Source organism: Mytilinidion resinicola, assembly GCF_010093595.1.
Source record: "Mytilinidion resinicola strain CBS 304.34 unplaced genomic scaffold BDZ99scaffold_23, whole genome shotgun sequence".
In the NCBI taxonomy this organism is placed as follows: domain Eukaryota; kingdom Fungi; phylum Ascomycota; class Dothideomycetes; order Mytilinidiales; family Mytilinidiaceae; genus Mytilinidion; species Mytilinidion resinicola.
This window is the reverse complement of record NW_022985459.1, coordinates 336,255-353,688: the sequence shown is the minus strand read 5'-3', so window position 1 is coordinate 353,688 and position 17,434 is coordinate 336,255. Positions and strand designations below refer to the sequence as shown.

Sequence of the window (17,434 nt, the reverse complement as noted above, 5' to 3'; positions counted from 1 at the left end):
TGGGATATTCGAATCCGAGTCGTAAAGTGCGCCCAAGAGGCTTGCACTTGCGAGAAATCTGCCGGATCAGAGTGGCAGCATTTCGGGGAGAATATGCGGAAGGATGGCTGAAGATAAGACTTGAGAGGCAGCAAAGCGTTGGGCTGAGGTTGTTCATGATGCTAATGTGGCAGTGGCCTGATGTAGTAATGAAGGTGGAATGGCAATTGAGACAGAGGGGATCCGAAACATGGAAAGGCGTTTTGGAGGTGGGCGGGCCGAATAGCAACGCGGATGTTATGGTCCGATAGGTGCCCGTTTGGCAAGGCGATGCAGACAGAGGGGTGGCAAGCAAGCCAGAATGGTCTTGCGGCCCCCATGTAACGGATACTTGGACAACGAAATTGTGTGAAGGAAGAGTTAAGGACTTCTTGCGCCTCTGTACGAAGCAAAGGGTCATTTCAGCAGGTCTACAAGAGGGAATTGGTTGAACGCTACATCACGATGGCCGTTGACTCGCAGAACAATTTTGCTTTCACCGACGACAAAACGCTTGAATTAATGTGGTGAAGTAGATATGTAGCACGAGTTCGCAGTCCATGCCGTGGTCTATTACCATCGACAACAGACCCCTATTCTTTGCTGAGATCACATATTAAAGCCCCAAAAAAGAAGAGGCCCCGAGTCCCATCAAACAGATGTCAGTAACCTTTTCCCAGGCTGGCAAGGCGGTCTGTTGGAGCTCGTCGTCCGAATAGTCGATGAGACCTTCCTCGTGAGACATAGTAAATTGTCGCTGCTCCAAACATCCACCTAGTGCAGCACGAGGCACTTCACCCCGCTCTGCCCTTTCTCCCCAGGAGCCCCAAGCATACCAGTAGTCCATAGCCGCTTCTACCGAATTTGACGGCGGCGGTTCCCCCGGGCTGCTGAAGAACTCCTTGTCGCTTGCCGTCATACTAGACCGGTCTGCGTATGTCTGTGGGGTAAGCGATACAGGCAGTTTGGCATGCCCCCGATACCCGTGTCGCTCACCCAACAGGCAAAGTGAAGAGTTCGCTCTAGAATACCCTTTTATTCGCCGTTTTTGTAGTGAGGAGGAGAGAGGAGGCTTACGGTCACTTAGTCGACTCCAGCTTCCGTTAAAGGTGGTCTTGGGTGCGGAGCGTCGGAAGAAGTCTCCCACATGACTTCGAATCAGGAAGAACATCATTCCGGTAGGCCCATCATGCTCTTTGGGAGTTCCTTCACATTCGGGAATAGATCGCTGTTCTTCAGGCTCGACGGCGTCTCAGTATCGCCGATGGCCTTGATAGTGCCTGTCCCAGCAAGCTTTTTGGCGGACCATCAAGTCTCTAGATTGGTCAAGGACACCAAGCGCTGGATAGGAGCCAGCGCCTTCTTAGCCTTGTCGATTTGCGCTCCGATCGGATTCTCGTCATCAAGGACGGAGAAGGCACACACGCTAGCGCCTGGATCGCCCTGCACAACCACAAGTTGTCAAAAAATTTGCCACCAGAGTCGCCGTGCATTTCTGACTCAACCATCGGCAAACCAAGGGCCGTTTGTTCTGATGCTTCAGATCGTGGTGGAGGACACCGTTGTCGTGGTAGAAGGCAATGCCCTGCAGCGCCTAGAACATGAACGACTAAATCGTGGGTGGATTAAGTTCGCTACAATCACCTCTGGAGTCCATGTACTTCTTCAGATCCTTGTCCATGTACTCGAAGACGAGCATCACCTTATTCTCGGTGTCAGAGAGATCCATCCCACTTTATCTCCAGTAGCGTCCGCCAAGGTGCCAGCTCAGAATTGCCACTTCGGGGGCCAGATGGTCTTCTCACAGAGGACTACGCCGTGGTTCTCCGGGAAGTCCTTCTCTTTCAAGCGGTTCGGAATTGGTTGTTGTCCGCCCTTGCTTACGGTAGAAGCGACTAAGTCCGTGGGCTGAGCGACACGGGCCGTTTGGCATGCCCCCGATACTCGCGTCGCTCACCCAACAAACTTACTTGCTTCTACCGTAAGTAAGGTCGAAAGTGAAGAGGACAGGTCGCCCTAGGACAGCGTGTTAGATGGTGTTTCTGTAGTGAGGCGTAAGAGCGAGGTCTATAGGAGACATACAGAGTTGTTCTCGTGTTTCGTGTTACTGGGGCCTGAGCTGGGTGTCTGGTCGGCGTGTTCGTCGTCGGATGGGCCCAGCCATGGACAAGGTGCTCTGCAGCCGTGACGGAATCGAACTCCAGATGGTAGGTGAGAGTATCCGCGTCAACTCGCTGAAGTCCGTGGTCTGAGTGTGCATGGAATACGGGACCGTATTTGGCGAAATGGCTGGTGCACAAAACCCGAGTTGCTCAGCGAGGTGGTAGAGGCAACCAAGTCTGTGGGCTGAGCGACACGGACCGTTTGGCATGCCCCCGATACCCGTGCCTCTCACCCAACAGACCAAAGTGAAGAGGAAGACGTTGCCCTAGGACGACGTGTCAATTCGTCTTATCAAAGTGAGGTGTAGGGTGGGAGTCTTACGGCCACAACATCCTAATGTCTCATCGTGTTTAGTGTCGATCGGACGGCGGCGGCTCCTCGCTGAAGAACTCTTCGTCGCTTGCCGTCGTCCCAGATCGGTCAGCGTATACATCGCCCTCCACGTGGTGGGCCTCGGCAACAAGACTGAGGGAGGTGAGTGTGCTATTGTGCTCATCGTCGGTGGTATCAAAACTTGGTGTCTAGTAGTCATCGTTCCGAGTCGGGTGGTAGCTGCTGGAGAGAGACAAATGGCTGAGCCGTTCAAAGACTGAGCGCGTAACTCGTTTCATTGAGCCGATCTTCGCTGGATCAGAGGTGCTTGGCCAGTAGGTTCCGGAGATAGCATCCACAGAAGGCCCTTGTAGGCGGCGGACGCGGGGTTGGAGCGCGGAGGTTGTCTTTGGTGGCTCATCGTATGCTGATTCGGTACCTGTATCTTCCTCTTGTTCTGCTTCATCATCCCCATCATCGGCTTCATTATTAACCTCCAAATAGCAAAAAACCGGCGCTGGTGGGTCGGTGCTGGTGTCATGCTCGTCGTTGTTCCGGGTCGAGCAGTAGCTGCTGGAAGGAGGGATTTGGCTGAGCCATCCGAAGACCGAAAAGGTAACTCGTTTCGCGCAGGAAGGACGGAAGCCTGAGTCGGTCTTCGCTGAATCGGAGGTCTTCAGCGAGTAGGTCCTAGAAAGATCTTCCAAAGAATGCGCTTGTGGACGGCGGACGTGGAGTTAGAGTGTGGGGTTTACCACCGGCGGTAGATCGTACGCTGAATCGGTACCTGTATCTTCGTCTTGCTCTGCTTCATCACGCCCATCACCGGTTTCATTGTCAACCTCCGGAACAGCAACAAATCAACGTCGGTGGTACCCATGAGGCGGAAGATGTTTTGGAGCACTCTGCATGATCCGATCCTAGGTGAGACCGCCGGTAGCCTCGGTTCTCTCCATAGCTTCACCTCCGTTGGAGATGTTGGTGTATCTGACGTGGGAAAGGCCAAGCGGGCGACCACCGTGCTGAAGATCAGAGCTGGTGTCTGATTGCCATGGTCGTCGTTGTTCTAGGTTGCGTGGTAGCTGCTGGAAAGATCTTCTAAAAACCGCGCGATCGAAAGAATGAGCACCCCTTGCTGGCTGTTTCCAACCTCTCGCTTGGCTTTTGGAAGAGAGGGTGGAAAGACGAAGAACCATGCTGGGAGGTTAACGAAGGGTTGATGAAGGAGAGAGGTCCAGGCTCCAGCTCGCGAGATATATGAGAAGCGGCGGAATATCTTTCGGCCCGATGTCACGTCACCAGCCCCTCACATAGAGGCTGATGCGGGTGGAGAACAGTCTTTAAGATATAATGATTATGGAGCTTTAGGTGGCGCCTATCTTCGGATAATTAGTTAGTTTGCTGGAGAGTTTTCATTACGGCTGCCCAGTCTAGTTAGTATATGTAGCAGGTCTTCTAATAGACGGGCTCCACTACATTCATCACTTCCGCCGCTGTTTTTGCGAGACCAGAGACAGATGGGTCGTTACTCTCGAATAAATTTCTTTAACATCATGGAATAATCAGACTCGTTCTAAGTATAATACGCTGCCGTAATTGTGTTCTGCCCTATCTACCTTAATAGTTCTAGTCCGAAGCCTGCTTATCCTAATTATCCGCACTGACAATAAGGCCTTTCATATTAAGGTAGGACGAGAGGCCGTAGTTGGGATTTAGGTCGTTCGCCATGCCCCCGACTGAAGTCCATCCGCAAGCACATGAGGTCGATTAAGCTTTGGAACCCTACCTGGCACAGGACCGATAGCAGTTGTATCTGACAACTGTTAGTTGATGACGCATGAAACGGGAATAAGATGCTTACATCAGTCATTTGGTTCTGGAATGTTCCGAAGCATGATCGTGGTGCGGATCGGGACCATCCAAGGTACGGGCGTACGAGATACTGCCTTGGATCCGGAGCAGTCGAGGTCGACATCAAAACTGTCGACGGTTTTTGAAAGAAGTCTTCCCTCACGAGCCGCCGGTCTTTGACCCAGACACTGAAAATCCTAGACAAGAAATGCCCCAACCAGTATATACCATCCGCGGCCCTCTTGTCCCGAAAATCTGTCCCAAGCTTCCCGCCTTCCTCGAAAATATCCCCCCAAGATCCTCGAAGCTTGACTTGCACGACAGCTGACGTTTTGTTCAACGCTTCTAGTCGCACTTTGCTTGCTGCCCTCTTCCAAAGTGAGGTTGGCCTTCGGGTGTGATATAATTCATTCTTTGTTCGCGCCTAGGACAAGACGATTGAGACCGGCCATTGCAACTTGCCCAAGCCCGACACATCCTCCTAAGGTCAGGTTTGTTTATCCCAAGAAATCGAGGAAGACATGGGTGGTGTCGTGGGGCAGTCCAATCATGTGCAGAACTTTGCTTCGCTCCGAGAGAGAAGTAGGGACATCAGCTCGGGCGTCCATTGGCTTCGTAAGCGTGTCTGGATGGTGCTGCACTGGCTGAGACTTGCGGATCAAACCTCGAAGAGCTTCGACACGTCTGGGTGGTCCGGCGCCGGCTGAGACTTGCGGACAAACCTCGAAGAATTTCGACACATCTGGATAGTGCTGCGCTGACTGACTTGCGGATCAGACTTCGAAGAACTTCAGCACGTCTGGTAGCCCTACACTGGCCAAGGCTCGCGGATCAAACCCCGGAGAGCTCTAGCACGTCTAAGTGGTACCGTGCTGGCTGAGACATGCGGACCAAGCCTCGAAGAACTCTAGCAAGAGTGATAGCCTCTTCCATAGCACGCCTCGGTGAGGCAGGTGCGAGAGCTTGGAGGTGGAAAGGCAGGTTGTGTTTGATGAGCGCCGATGACTGTACCGGAAGGACGAGATGAGTTGCCTCTATATCCACCGTGATCGGGAGGGCTGTCTTGCTCAGGGAAGAGATTGACGCGAAATCCAGTACCGGCGGGGCTGTCCTCGGGAGGATACCGAGGAGCGACGCAACGAAGCCAGCAGGTTATTGGATTCATGTGGTGCCTTTTGGTACCAGGTTGAGCTCCAAGAGTCGGGTGTCGCGCATCAAGCTTGAAGAAGGTCTCAAGCTTAGTGGCCCTTTCGTCAAACTTCATGAGGCCGTCGATCGGGTTGGATGGATTTCGTAGAGGCCCCGCTTCCTGTTGTCCCGGCCGACGTCTAGGTGAAGCTCTCATCTGTGCCACTCTCCTCCGGTTCCGGCTCTGAACTCATGGCAGCATCAGACGCGGTTCGTGCTTCGCCTCGATGGCTGTTCAGTCGTGGACTGGCAATGGAAGTGGAAAATGGAAGCTATTTTGAAACAAGTGAAATGGCGATCACGTCCTCGCTGTTGTTGGTAGAAAGGTGTGTGTAGCTTCAGAGTGAGTAGCGGAAACCAGGTGGAGCTTATTGCAATAGTGCACCACGCGTGTGGGGGAGGGCGGAACTTGCCGCTTCACTTGCTTGTCCAACCTAAACATTTGTTACAACAAGTACCGTTGTTTACAGCTTGTATTATAAGTGACTACTTTCTATAGCAAAAAAGCACCAATTGTACCTGTGAACGGTATATTTACTACCAAAAAGCAAGCCTATAAAGCGCCAAAACACCCCAGATGCCCTTCCTTTCGATCTCCTTAATCTCTTCGTCGTTTGATGGCCCTTCGTCGTCGTCCTTGCCGTCTTGCTTTGGATGCAGGACATTGCCAACGTAGTCAATCTCCGCGCCGGTAAGCACCTTTGGTCTCTCGACATCTTTGGCAGTTTTTTTCGCATTCTTCTTATCTCGCTTCCTCACTTGGGATTAAAAGACATCCACTTCGCACTGCTAGCCGGGTAATACAAGAGTGAGGCTTGAGACTGTTAAGACGGACCTGATCTTCGACACCTCTCCGGCGTCGGATAGTCGCGGTCCAAAATGAAGCAATATCTCGGAGCTACATTGTCTTGCCATTGAGGAATCATTCCACTGAAGAGGCCCAGCTTCAATCGGAGGAGTAATGGCCAGAAAGTACCCGGGAAGTTGTTCCAAGACGCCTGGGACTTCAGGAATCCATCGTTGACTGCGCCACGAATCGACATCCGGCCCATCCCTGGAATCTGATTTCGGAGAGGACAATCTGATCTCGCAAATCCCCCGGGCGCATACTTTGCCAGAAAAGCAGTCAAGCCTTCGTGAGAGAGCTCCGTCCAGGATCGCCAAGGTGAAATACTCCCAGGTCTGTCCAAATCGAGTCGGCATAGATTCCAGTGATGCATATCCCTAGCTTAGCAGCAGAACAGCCGGTTACAACATAGAACTTATGTGGAAGACAATGCGGACAATCGGGTGCTGCGCCTCCGGCTGATCTGCCCACTACCAATGGAGCTCACTAGAGACCATGTAGGTGAAGTCGTGTAGATAGATCTCGAGGTGCACGCGGAACGTAGAGCTGAAGGCGGTGATCTTCACGTTATCGCTATAGGTGCTACTACGGGCCACTGCTTGCAAATGTTCGTGGAAAGTCCCTATTTTGCTCGTTGGTCGGGGTAGTTTTTGACGCAGTGATACCGTCAGGTCAGAGGTAGGGAGACGTTGGCCTCAAGCGAGCTTTGACGGAACTGGCGGAGAAATTGGGGTCAGGATGAAGAAAATGGTAGCAGTTAAGTCTGCGCCTTGCGGATTGTCGTAGCCGGGAAAGGTGTCGCGAGATCCGGAGCTCGAACAGGGAGTAGCAGAGTTTCGGCGGCAATGTCAAGGGTACCTAGGACAGGATCGGTCCATTCTACTAGCGGGGCGCCGCGGGGGGGAGGGGGGGGTGGGGGGAAGCGCCAGGATATGCTGGATACTGTGGGTGGCCGAGAGGCTGGTGTTGGACGTGGTGTGAAGCGTATTCTCGAAGCTGTTAGTGCCGCGTTTGGGAGAGGCCGGGTCGATATCGAGCATGAGTAGGAGCTACTGGACAGCGCTAGAGGTTGGAGATCTAGGACAGGCAGTAGATACGGCTTAATAGCGGGCTCGCTCTCCCGCTTCCGTCTAGATATCTGCAACTCACCTAGTGAAGGGACAGGTGAAAAGTTGCTTCTTCACTCCTACGCCACCGATTTGTCTGACGCGACCCTCGCAGGCCAGACTTTCCGTGAAACCATCACACGTACCCAAGAGTAGCTGCAACGACATTACTTCGATGATGGGCCGCGAAGGCCTCGGGGGAGGCCCCGCTGACCCGTACTGTGCCGTTCATCGAGAATTGTGAGATATAAGACTCTTCCTTCTTCGCCAGGTGCGCTGGGTGTCCATGAGAAGAAAGGGGAGGGGGCCACTCGAGTCATATAGGGGCCTGGCCTGGGCTCGCTCTCGTTGGCGTTCTCTGACGGGGCGTTGTTGGACATCTTAGAGTGGCTGGCTTGGGGAAACGCTGTCTCGTGGCGCGACTTGGGGTAACCGTCTTTGACACTAGCAACGGCATATTGTCTAAAGTGACCATTGAAGCATTTGACGAGAAGACAATGCCTTGCTGACTCCTAGCACTCTTCTCCAAAGCAGAGTCAGCCTTGGCAGCTTGTCTCCCAGCTTCCCCTACGAAGCCGGCCGCTCATCAAATGTCTTAAACGGCCGGTGGGAGATGAAAAGGATCCATTTCTGCTTGTTGACAGACTTTCATGGCCGGCTCGAGTTGTAGCTCTCGTTCGTCCTCATGCTGTCACCGACAAGCTCGCGCTGGCCGAACGCTGTCACGCGCTGCTCCATGCTGTTTGCTCTTGTTCGAACCAGCATGACACTCCTGCTGGTTCCAGATCCACTTGGCGCGGGCTCTAATCTTAACTCGAAGCTAAGGGTCCCATGGTCTGAATGCAGGTGTGGAAGGACTCGCAAACTACGGCTTGGCGTCCAGGCACGTCTGCTCCATCTTGCCCCCCAAAGAGCTCTGCTATGGCTCCACATCAACAACTGCTCGAAGACCGTCTTGAACAATCTTGTTGATACCGACTCGCTCATTCCTCGAGGGGAGGATGCACCCAACGTTATACAACATGCTCTTAAATGGCAGCGATCGTACGCTGACTCTGGTGGATTGGACTTATCAAACGACCTATTGAGCTGGAGCATCCGCTTCACCCAATATTCTAGACCAAGGGTTAACGGCTCTAGGAGTGATGTGGACGCTGAGTTCTTCAATATTCGCAAGCTGCGAGAAACCCTCATGCCGGCATTCATCACACCGTGGTATTCAGCAACCTCAGGGAGACAATATCATGGTGCGACTGTAACGCCAGACCGTCTACCACTACCCCCCTGGGAGGTATATAAGGGGGATAGACATCGGACGACATTGCGTGTCCACAGGTATAAGGAGGACTAATCGTCGCGTTTCTTCGTCTATATGGGGTCTTGATGGCCACGCTTGCCCGTCCGAAGAGGTAACCGATAGCCACGTGAATTGACACCGAGACAGTCATTCTCGCCAATGGAGAAGGACTCGAGAACTTTGGGAAGTCCCCTGGCGGAGAGAATGCACCCATTGATGGGGCGTAATCAATCTAGAACTCCGAATAGAGGTGATGCTGACGCACAGTTTAGAAGATTAGGCTTGTCGATGGAGGACATGTCGACCTCACCCGTACGCCTCACCCGTTCTTCGTTAGGAAAGAAGCAGTGGTCCGGTCCACTGTTGTCGGCACTGGACCGAGAGACGACGGTATGGAAGGGGCTAGACGACGGTATGGAAGGGGCTAGACGACGGTATGGAAGGGGCTAGACGACGGTATGGAAGGGGCTAGACGACGAACAACATTGCGTTTCCAGAGGGATAACGGGGACTGATAGCTGGGCTTTCTCGGTCGTTTGGGGAATTGATCGCCGCGTTTTCCGAACCCGAACCGGCTATCTCTGCTGCCGGAGAGGAAAGCAAGATCCTTAATATCCCCTACTCCACAACGTAATACGAGCTTGTTGATGCCAAAGTAGTCATCCCTTTGTTGGAAAGCCGCTTCACGTAGTCTCCGCCTGCAGAACGAAAGATGACGTATATAGAGCGGAAGAACATGGAGCGAAGGGTCGTTGCGAAAATTAGTACTCCTGCTCGGTGATGTAAAAGACGCCGTTTATGCTGCTGGACGGACCTCGAGATTTTCGAGTAGTTTCCTGGAGGAGGGAGCGTACACATTGATCGCACGGGAGACGAGTGTCATGAACGTGGCCTTCGACGTGGATTCATCCTCAGCAAGACTAGGCGACGCACGCAATACCTTAAGAAGATAGATGAGTCCGTCTCGATGGAAAAGTTTCGGAATGGGAGCAAGCGCCCCGTAGCTGTCAATGATACCCGAGTAATCCGTGGTACTGTGCTCTGGAGCTGGGGGTGGTGGGAGTGGCTTGCTCGCCAATTGGGCCTCTACAGCCTGTCGAAAAGCGCTTCCCGCAGGTTGCTTATGAAATGACGCGCGGATTGAACTCTAGGAAACACTATCACCCGACGAATATGTAGGAGCCACATGACTGGTGTGAGGGCGTCGACCATGTACGGATCTACCTCTGGAGGTATGTGGTCGAGGCTGTTGTTTTACGGTATTCCGCGTCTGGAACCGAGAGGTAAGGCTAGCGAATCCAGAGGCCTTCGTCATGAGTTGCCTTGTGCCGAGATAGATACGAAGGCTAGCTGAGGCGTGTGGTGGGTGGTAGGTATGTTGGAGATGTCGGGGAAGGAAGTAATCCCTGTACCTGCTGGTTGGCTTGGTGCTGATGGCTTTTTCGGAGGATCTCTTCAAGCTTTTAGGTAAGTGTAAAGAGGTTGGTCTCAAGTGTCGCAATTTGGTGTTGCGATTCCGACTCGTTGAAGGTTTGAAAGTGGCCATAGATGCACCGCGTTCTGCAGTAAATCGCCATATAAAGTCCACAGATCCACTACTGACCCTGCACCATGCTGTTCAACAGTTGTGCTTGTTGACCACCTGCGCCTAGCGGTGACGACATGCTCTGAAGGCTGGAACCCCTCGTTATCGTCTAAAGGCCTTCGACAACGGGTGTACAAGTGCACATTGAGGCGGTGATATGGGAAATTAGCCTATTCATCATCATCTGCAGCACCTCTCTTCCTCTTTTCCAAGTTATACATATTTTGGTCAATGCACGAACCGTTCGACCACGCGAGCGGACTTGCTGATCCGTGATGCCGGTATCGCGAGCGACTTCGGGAAAAGCTGGAGCCTTGGGGGCATGGCGGAAGAGAGAATTTGCGGACTAGCGGTGGCTCTGTAAGTAGCTAAAGCGGCCAGAGTAGTCTGGAGAGGTCCGAATTGGGTTCTCGAGCCCTGGGACCTTGAAATCGGGACGGATGCACATAAGGGCCGCTCGCCGCCAGATGAAGCCTATACTGGTTCTGGGGCATGGGTACGCTCCACCCTTCTGCTTGTGCCTGTTTGGCCTCCGTGCTCCATTCGAGACGTTCGTCGTCTTTATCCTTCAAGAATCCTCCACCCCATTATGCTGAAGTACGTTTTGGCTACCAGCGTTTTCAGACACGAGCCGTTCAGGGTGAGATCTTCCTTAAACTCGTCGTCAGACACGTTGGCCGAGCTTTTAGCAGCATCGATCTTGGCAGCCGTTTCCTTGGCGGTCTCATCCTTCCCAGCCCAGCTCAATGCCTGCGCCGTAATACCTTCTTTTCTCCGCGGAACCGTGAGCGCGAACTTCGAGTTTGTGAATGAGGTTCGCTTCATCCTAGGTAATCGGTTCGGGTGATTCCCTGATCTTCTCGTCCAAGTAGTTTTCCAAGCTCTCGCGGTTCCCAAGTAAAACATGTTTGTGTCTCATTTTCTCATTGTGATATCACCTTGCTTGGCGGGGTTCGAGGAGCACCGCAGTCGACGGTCGTAGCTGAGGGCCACTTCTCCCATTTGTGCTGCGGGGGGCTATTGCGCAAATCCAGCAGACGGTTGAGTGGGGTTGAAAGAGCCGCGTCGAGACGACGACATCTGTGAGGGAGCTCGTCGTGGAGTTGTCGGTGAGTCGCCGTTGCGCATGGAAGAGAAGAAGTTGTCATCTTTCTTCTGCCGAGCGCAGGTGAAGCTGAGAGACCTTCTAAGCTCGTAGTACAAGAGCGACGGCAGAGTGGGCTTGAGGGTGCTCTCTGCGCGCTCGAGGAGGTGCCAAGACGCTGCTGGTTTCTGACACGTCACCGGGAGTTGTAACCCCTAGGTGATGGGGCCGGTGGTATGTTCGAAGCTATAGAGAGCGAGGGGTGGTTGTGGAACTTGTTTGTTGACCGTCTTCACGGATTGGTGACAAGGGGGTCGCTCGCTAGGGTCTGATATGATCTCGTCTGCTCTTTCGCTTGCACGCGATCCTCTGGGCTCCGAGTCGGCCATGTTCGAGAGTTGGGCATAGGCGCCGCTGCTCTAGGGAAAGGTATTTTCGCCAGGGGCCTTTGACCTAGACTCGGAAGGCTCTGAAGACTTGGTTCCACGCTTATACTGAACCTGTTTTCTACCTGAAGACTTTGCAGCGGAGACCTGCTTTGCTCTTAACATGGCGTATGACCTTGCGTATCCCTTGGAGCATGGTACGACGACCAGCGGCCTCGCCCGGGTCGATGAACTCCACATGGATGCTAGCACCGGACGGATCCAGATCGGGATGTTCGAGGATCTGACAAATGACTTCTCGGGCTCGGAGTGCGAGACACAAGTCGTCGAAGTGATTCGAACCCATCTTGCTTCTTTGAAACCCCGTCCAAGAGCACAAGTCGCAAGCTGCTTCTAGGAAGATTGGCTGAGTCAGGTCCGGGGATGACTGCGACCCGACGACTTCTGGCAGCAATATGGCTGGTGTGAGGGCAAAGGCGGTAGAGCTGAAAGTGGAGGCGAGAAGAGTGCTCGGATGATTGTCGAAGTTTACGGCGAGCTACCCTCCAGCGGCCTCTCGCCAGTTAGCGAAAAGGATAATTGGCCACCCGACAAGAATCAACTGGGTGAAGAGCTGACGAAGTGAAAAGGCAAAATAACAGACGAGCCCTTCGAGTGAAAAGAAGGTGAAGTTGAGGAGGATGTGGGCGGCGTCTTTTGCCCTCGGCGTTGGAGTCGCCTCATCCAACAGCCGACGGACTTCCGCTCAAGTAAACTACTTCTTCACCCACCACCGCTTCGTCACCCATTATATTTTCCTCACCCATCTCCTCTTCGTCGCCCACTACCTTTTCTACTATCGTTCTTACCAACACCATGGAAAGCTAATTCCTAGACCAGCTGCGACTTCACTTCAAGTTCACTCAACAAGTACCAGACCAGACGGTCTCCGTCTTCGCAGCGACTTACACCCTGACAACCCTATGTTGCGTCCTAGGGCCGCTGTCAACGATCTCTACAAACGCCTGGGTCAGACTCTTGGCCCTATGGACTCTGTTAACCACCTACTGGATTTCGCTGTGCTGGATTCCAAGATTCGACGATTCTGTGCCGAGCTCACGAAGGACAGCACAAAGTTTAGCCAAACTCTATAGCCAGAAGGTCGGATTCTCCGTGATAAATGCATCAAAACAGGAAGTGCCTATCGCTCGGGAAGTATAGGCTGAGTGGTGGATGAAGCCAGAGGAGCAGAAAGTCCGCGAGACGGTCTCCCAAGTACTTCTGCAAGCTTCCAGCGGAATCCCAGGCCATACCCAACAGTCTTATCCAGGAGATCCTAGACAGCTTTGTCAAAAATCCCTACGAAAACGGCGAATCGCAGAAGGGAGTCGAGGTCGGAGTCTTCATCATTCGGAAGTCTCTGAAGGATTGGGGCGGCCAAGCAGTCGGATTTGTACATACGACAACGATACCGAGTGAATGGCGAGAATACTTCTTGAGCCGGGATTAAGAACGATGCAGAAATTGTGAAGTAAGTCCTCCCCAGCGCTTTCCGTTCTTGCCTTCATATTTTCCATTTGTCCGAAATGCTGCCACCGCCAACTCTAGCGCCGACTTCCCTATAGTCGTATGCCCGAGGACGGTGCCAAGAGTGAGATACCGGCCTGTGTTGTGGTTGAGGATCACCGCGTATTTGCGAGTTGAATCTTCTTCACGCGCAGGGTACGGGACGCTGGGCTATCTCAACTCCACAAGATATTGCAGACGCCCAGCTCACACGTTCTTCTTCCCCGGAATTTTCCACTGCTTCTTTTATAGTAGTCAGGCTATAAACCGTCCGCTAATGATATACAGAAGAACATCCGTAGGATGGAGGTAGCCCAGTGAGAAGGTTCTGCAAAAGTCTATCAAAGCTCACTCTGCGCGGCTTCCAGCCGCTCGACGGCTTTCACTACCGCCTCACTGTCGAGACTACGTGGCCTGATCGCGACCGACAGGCTCCGCTTTCCTCGAATCCGACCCCGGCAATACCATCCTTTGATCTAGATTGGCAGCTTCCTGCGGCGACTGGAGTTAAGCGCAACGCGTTGGAGGCTAAAGATATCATAACGGCCGAAATCCGCACACAAGACATAAGGGACTAGGCGAGATGGGCAAAGAAAGGCCTGGTACTCAACAGGGTTAGGGTAGTGGAGCAGTGCTAGAAGGATAAGCTGGGGAGCTGCTCGTAGGAAGCTGCGCCGCATGTGCAATAACCATCGATTCTACCCCAAACCGCGACGCGAGGGCCGATTAAGCACACCGGCTGGCCCAACAGAAGGTCGTTTGCACCCTCCCTAGCCCGGCCTACGGCCTCAGTCGACACCAAGCTTCAGCGACCGATTAGGAGATATAGCTGCCATTTGGTCGATAGGTCTTCTGGGAACCTCAATTCGGCCTGAAACAGTTCGAAAGGTTGGACCTAGTTGTGGAAAGAAGACTCCTTCAGACATTTCCACGACGACCGTACCTAGGTGGTCTTACGGAAGTACATCGACGCTATTCAGTAAGTGATATGACTGGCTGCTTCGTTGGACTAGTTGCTGACTCTCTTCCTAGTAGTTCCGTCAGGCATGTCGAGGATGCCACCCTCCGCACCAAGCTCGGCCCCCCTTGAGGAGGTGACACACTATCCTTTCTATGCTCGCCATGCTAGCGTCCAATCGAACCTACAGGACTGCGGATTGTCGTTGAAACTTGTGGAACGCCCGCCCCCAAAGCCGACTCAGCCCAGCTTCACGGGCGTGACTTGGCACGACCAGCCGGCTGGCCTGATAGTGCCAGTCTGAACCGCGATGTATATAACCGGGTACCGCCCTGGACATCAAGCCAACGAAGCTCCAGCTTGGAAAGCCCAGCAGGTGTCCAAGAACTTCGTCAATCGGCCTTGGAGACGTTACATGGACGTGGAAATAGAGGCCATTAGGGTCGCGTGGTGGATTACATTGGTGAAATGGACCACAGACTGGTGGGTGAATGGGTCAGTTTTGCCAGCTTCTACGACTGGTCAAAGGGATTCTGCAACCGCGTCCTGTCAGGTGGGACACGGTGCCAGGGGGCCGAACGGGGCACCTGCGGGGTCTACCACATGTTAGATGTGGCGATTAGGATTGTTCTGGCCGCCTCTGCGGAGTGTTCCAGTTGGAGGATGTGGGAATTCGAAGCAGATGTTCACTTCGAATCGAACTCTGGTCGGAGGAGATTCGGAGGGGTGTACTAAACAATTCACCCTCAACCAGCCAGTCTAATCCAACTTCACGTTAAAAGCTTCGGTGGAGACGTACTATCGGACCCTGGCGCGGTCCTTCGCCGCCGGAGACAGTGCTGGAACCCTGATGTTCGACCTACTTCCTCCCGGTTGCGGTCCTGACGGACATACCTGCCACTTTTTCCTAGAGCGCCTTTGCTGCAAGGTGGCAGTGCCTGGGCTATTTCGATTAGCGACTCTCCAATGCCACCGCCGAAGCGTATTACTCTCTTCCTTCGGGTTGCATGATCAGCAGGACATACTCCAGATCTACATAAGTCACATTTGGATGTCGGACGTCAACTCCGCGTAGCTTATCAAACCTCGAAGCCTATGGCTATGACCCGGATAGTCGGACAGGATTGGGGGCAAAGGGTGAGGACATTCTTCATCCGATCAAAGCCAAGGAGAAGAGAGACACTGTTGGCTTGGGAATAAAACTCAAGTCTTCCAAGGATGGCAAAGCTCATGTGCAGAAGAGACCAATCAACTTGGATGCTAGCAAAAGTCGGAAGATGCATGATGAGGACAAGAAGAAGCACAAGAAGCTGTTGAAGCTGTTCTACAGGAACGACGACGTGGAGAAGTATCTGGGACAGCTGCGCTAGGATACGAATACGGCTGGGCTGTTTCTGGCTGAAAACATAGCGATGGCGTTTGGTCGAGACTATGTAAGCATTTGCAGGATAGCGTTCTGGGGACACCACGAATTATCCTAGGAGCAATGCAACATCCACCACATCACCATAGGTTTCCGTGCTTTGTTTCCCTATTCCTGGTAGGTGTTCGAGAAATCGTGAGTGCTAACATGTCAGAGCACCACAGCTTAAGGTCTTGATACGTCGCTCCTACTTATACGTCACTAGAATCAATAGCATCATTAATTGGAAGGATACCCAGACGAGCATCAAATTCCATCGTTGCAAGAACCGACTTTAACAGCACCCTCTTCGAGTATTACTGCCGGCCATTAGACTTTTCTACCACTTCATAGTGTCCGGGAGTGAGAGGCACCTTGACAACTATTGTGTAGCGTCTGTGGGTTAAGGCGACGTGAATAACTGGAACTCGTCCTGCGACGGGATAATTTGAGAGATATTAACTTTGCAACAACTATTGGAGAGAACCACAACGAGCCGGACAAGGCCAAGAATATAACAATGCTCAAGTGTATATTCACCCTATCTACCGATCTCGTCAGTCTACCGGCGCGACCGTTGTTGTGAACGTCGCTGCTGACGGTGATCTCGACGCAGTTGGCGCATCCAATCACCCGAACGAGTTCACAGAGTACGCAACGTCCAATAGGGAAGAGAGTTAGATCATCTTTGTTTAGGATGGCAGTAAGGAAGTTCCTTACTTGTAACTAGGAACTAAAAGATAGTAGGCTGTGTTCGGTTAGGAACAGAGATAATTCAGCTCCTCGGAGATATCTGAAATTTTCGTGCGACAGAAGTTCATCAGGAAGGGAAAGGCCTTTCTTGGAGTGGTCAGCCTCCAACTCAGGAAGTTGAATAGAGGTCGACTTAAGTGGTCCAGCACGTTGCGGCTTAAAGGAATGCGACTTTCAGTTATCTCTATACACTTAGATGCCCCTATTGGCTACTAGAGTTAACTGCAACGGGTTTATAGAGAAATTCGAAAGTGGGAACTAGACTTGGGCCATGGGTTGTGATTAGTTAATTTGTAAAAGAGGTCGAGAAAGTGCGAACAGAAGAATAGTTAAAGCCTTTCAAGGCCTGCTCACTTAGAGGTTTTAGGAACTCATCAGCATTTTAATGAATGTGCATGTCGTAACATCCACAAGAAAGACACCGCATGATAAGCAACTGCAATATCTCACGAGAAAACGTGATCTGCTCTGGTGTAGAATGAATTACTATAATATTTCTCATCAGACAATTCCTCCAACGCTATCGGCACCTTTTTGCGCTGACCGCGTTCATCGAAACACCCACTGAGCTTGTCGACAGCTTCCGAGTCGTATTAGCCCCATTGCAATGAATCCTCAAGACGGGTGACTCCTTCTTTTACGCGGACATGTGGGTTTTACGGTGGTGCTAGAGGTCGTTTTCGGTAAGATGGTGCTGGATCAAGTGTTGCTGGAGTAGGTGATGCTGTATATTGGGGTAGTGTTGTAGGGGGTGCTACTAGACAAGAAAGTGCTGGACAGGGTGATGCCTGATCGAATCGAGAGGATGGAAGCCGAAGGAACGGGCGAAGCGACCGTGTGTAAGGAGTTGTCGGGTGCCCGGGCAAGAGAAAGGATTTATTCAAAGGCTTGGGCAGGTTCAGCCTTGTACTGATTCTTTCGGCGAGGTCTCGCAAAGGA

At 52.5% G+C, this 17,434-nt stretch overlaps 5 protein-coding genes across 5 annotated transcripts; 3 read left to right on the top strand and 2 right to left on the bottom strand.

The window, feature by feature from the left end:
- Positions 1 to 560: 560 nt before the first annotated feature.
- BDZ99DRAFT_467559 (uncharacterized protein) lies at positions 561 to 972 on the bottom strand. Its single transcript, XM_033721045.1, has one exon. The coding sequence runs from the start codon at positions 935 to 937 to the stop codon at positions 635 to 637; it is 303 nt and encodes a 100-aa protein (XP_033571208.1). The 5' UTR covers positions 938 to 972; the 3' UTR covers positions 561 to 634.
- A 193-nt stretch (positions 973 to 1,165) lies between these two features.
- Positions 1,166 to 1,930, top strand: BDZ99DRAFT_502686 (uncharacterized protein; the record flags this gene model as incomplete). Its single annotated transcript, XM_033723910.1, has 1 exon — positions 1,166 to 1,930. One exon carries the CDS (start codon positions 1,166 to 1,168, stop codon positions 1,928 to 1,930), a length of 765 nt encoding a protein of 254 aa, XP_033571207.1.
- A 601-nt stretch (positions 1,931 to 2,531) lies between these two features.
- Positions 2,532 to 6,575, bottom strand: BDZ99DRAFT_525835 (uncharacterized protein; the record flags this gene model as incomplete). The annotated part of the gene is made up of 7 exons (XM_033726062.1): positions 2,532 to 2,694; positions 2,749 to 3,183; positions 3,249 to 3,559; positions 4,280 to 4,306; positions 4,355 to 4,668; positions 6,105 to 6,290; positions 6,368 to 6,575. 7 exons carry the CDS (start codon positions 6,573 to 6,575, stop codon positions 2,532 to 2,534), a joined length of 1,644 nt encoding a protein of 547 aa, XP_033571206.1.
- A 5,425-nt stretch (positions 6,576 to 12,000) lies between these two features.
- BDZ99DRAFT_525833 (uncharacterized protein) lies at positions 12,001 to 13,960 on the top strand (the record flags this gene model as incomplete). Its single annotated transcript, XM_033726061.1, has 5 exons — positions 12,001 to 12,168; positions 12,717 to 13,031; positions 13,093 to 13,269; positions 13,671 to 13,691; positions 13,751 to 13,960. 5 exons carry the CDS (start codon positions 12,001 to 12,003, stop codon positions 13,958 to 13,960), a joined length of 891 nt encoding a protein of 296 aa, XP_033571205.1.
- Positions 13,961 to 14,650: 690 nt separating this feature from the next.
- On the top strand, positions 14,651 to 15,710 carry BDZ99DRAFT_525832 (uncharacterized protein; the record flags this gene model as incomplete). Its single annotated transcript, XM_033726060.1, has 2 exons — positions 14,651 to 14,835; positions 15,455 to 15,710. The coding sequence occupies 2 exons, from the start codon at positions 14,651 to 14,653 to the stop codon at positions 15,708 to 15,710; spliced, it is 441 nt and encodes a 146-aa protein (XP_033571204.1).
- Positions 15,711 to 17,434: the final 1,724 nt, after the last annotated feature.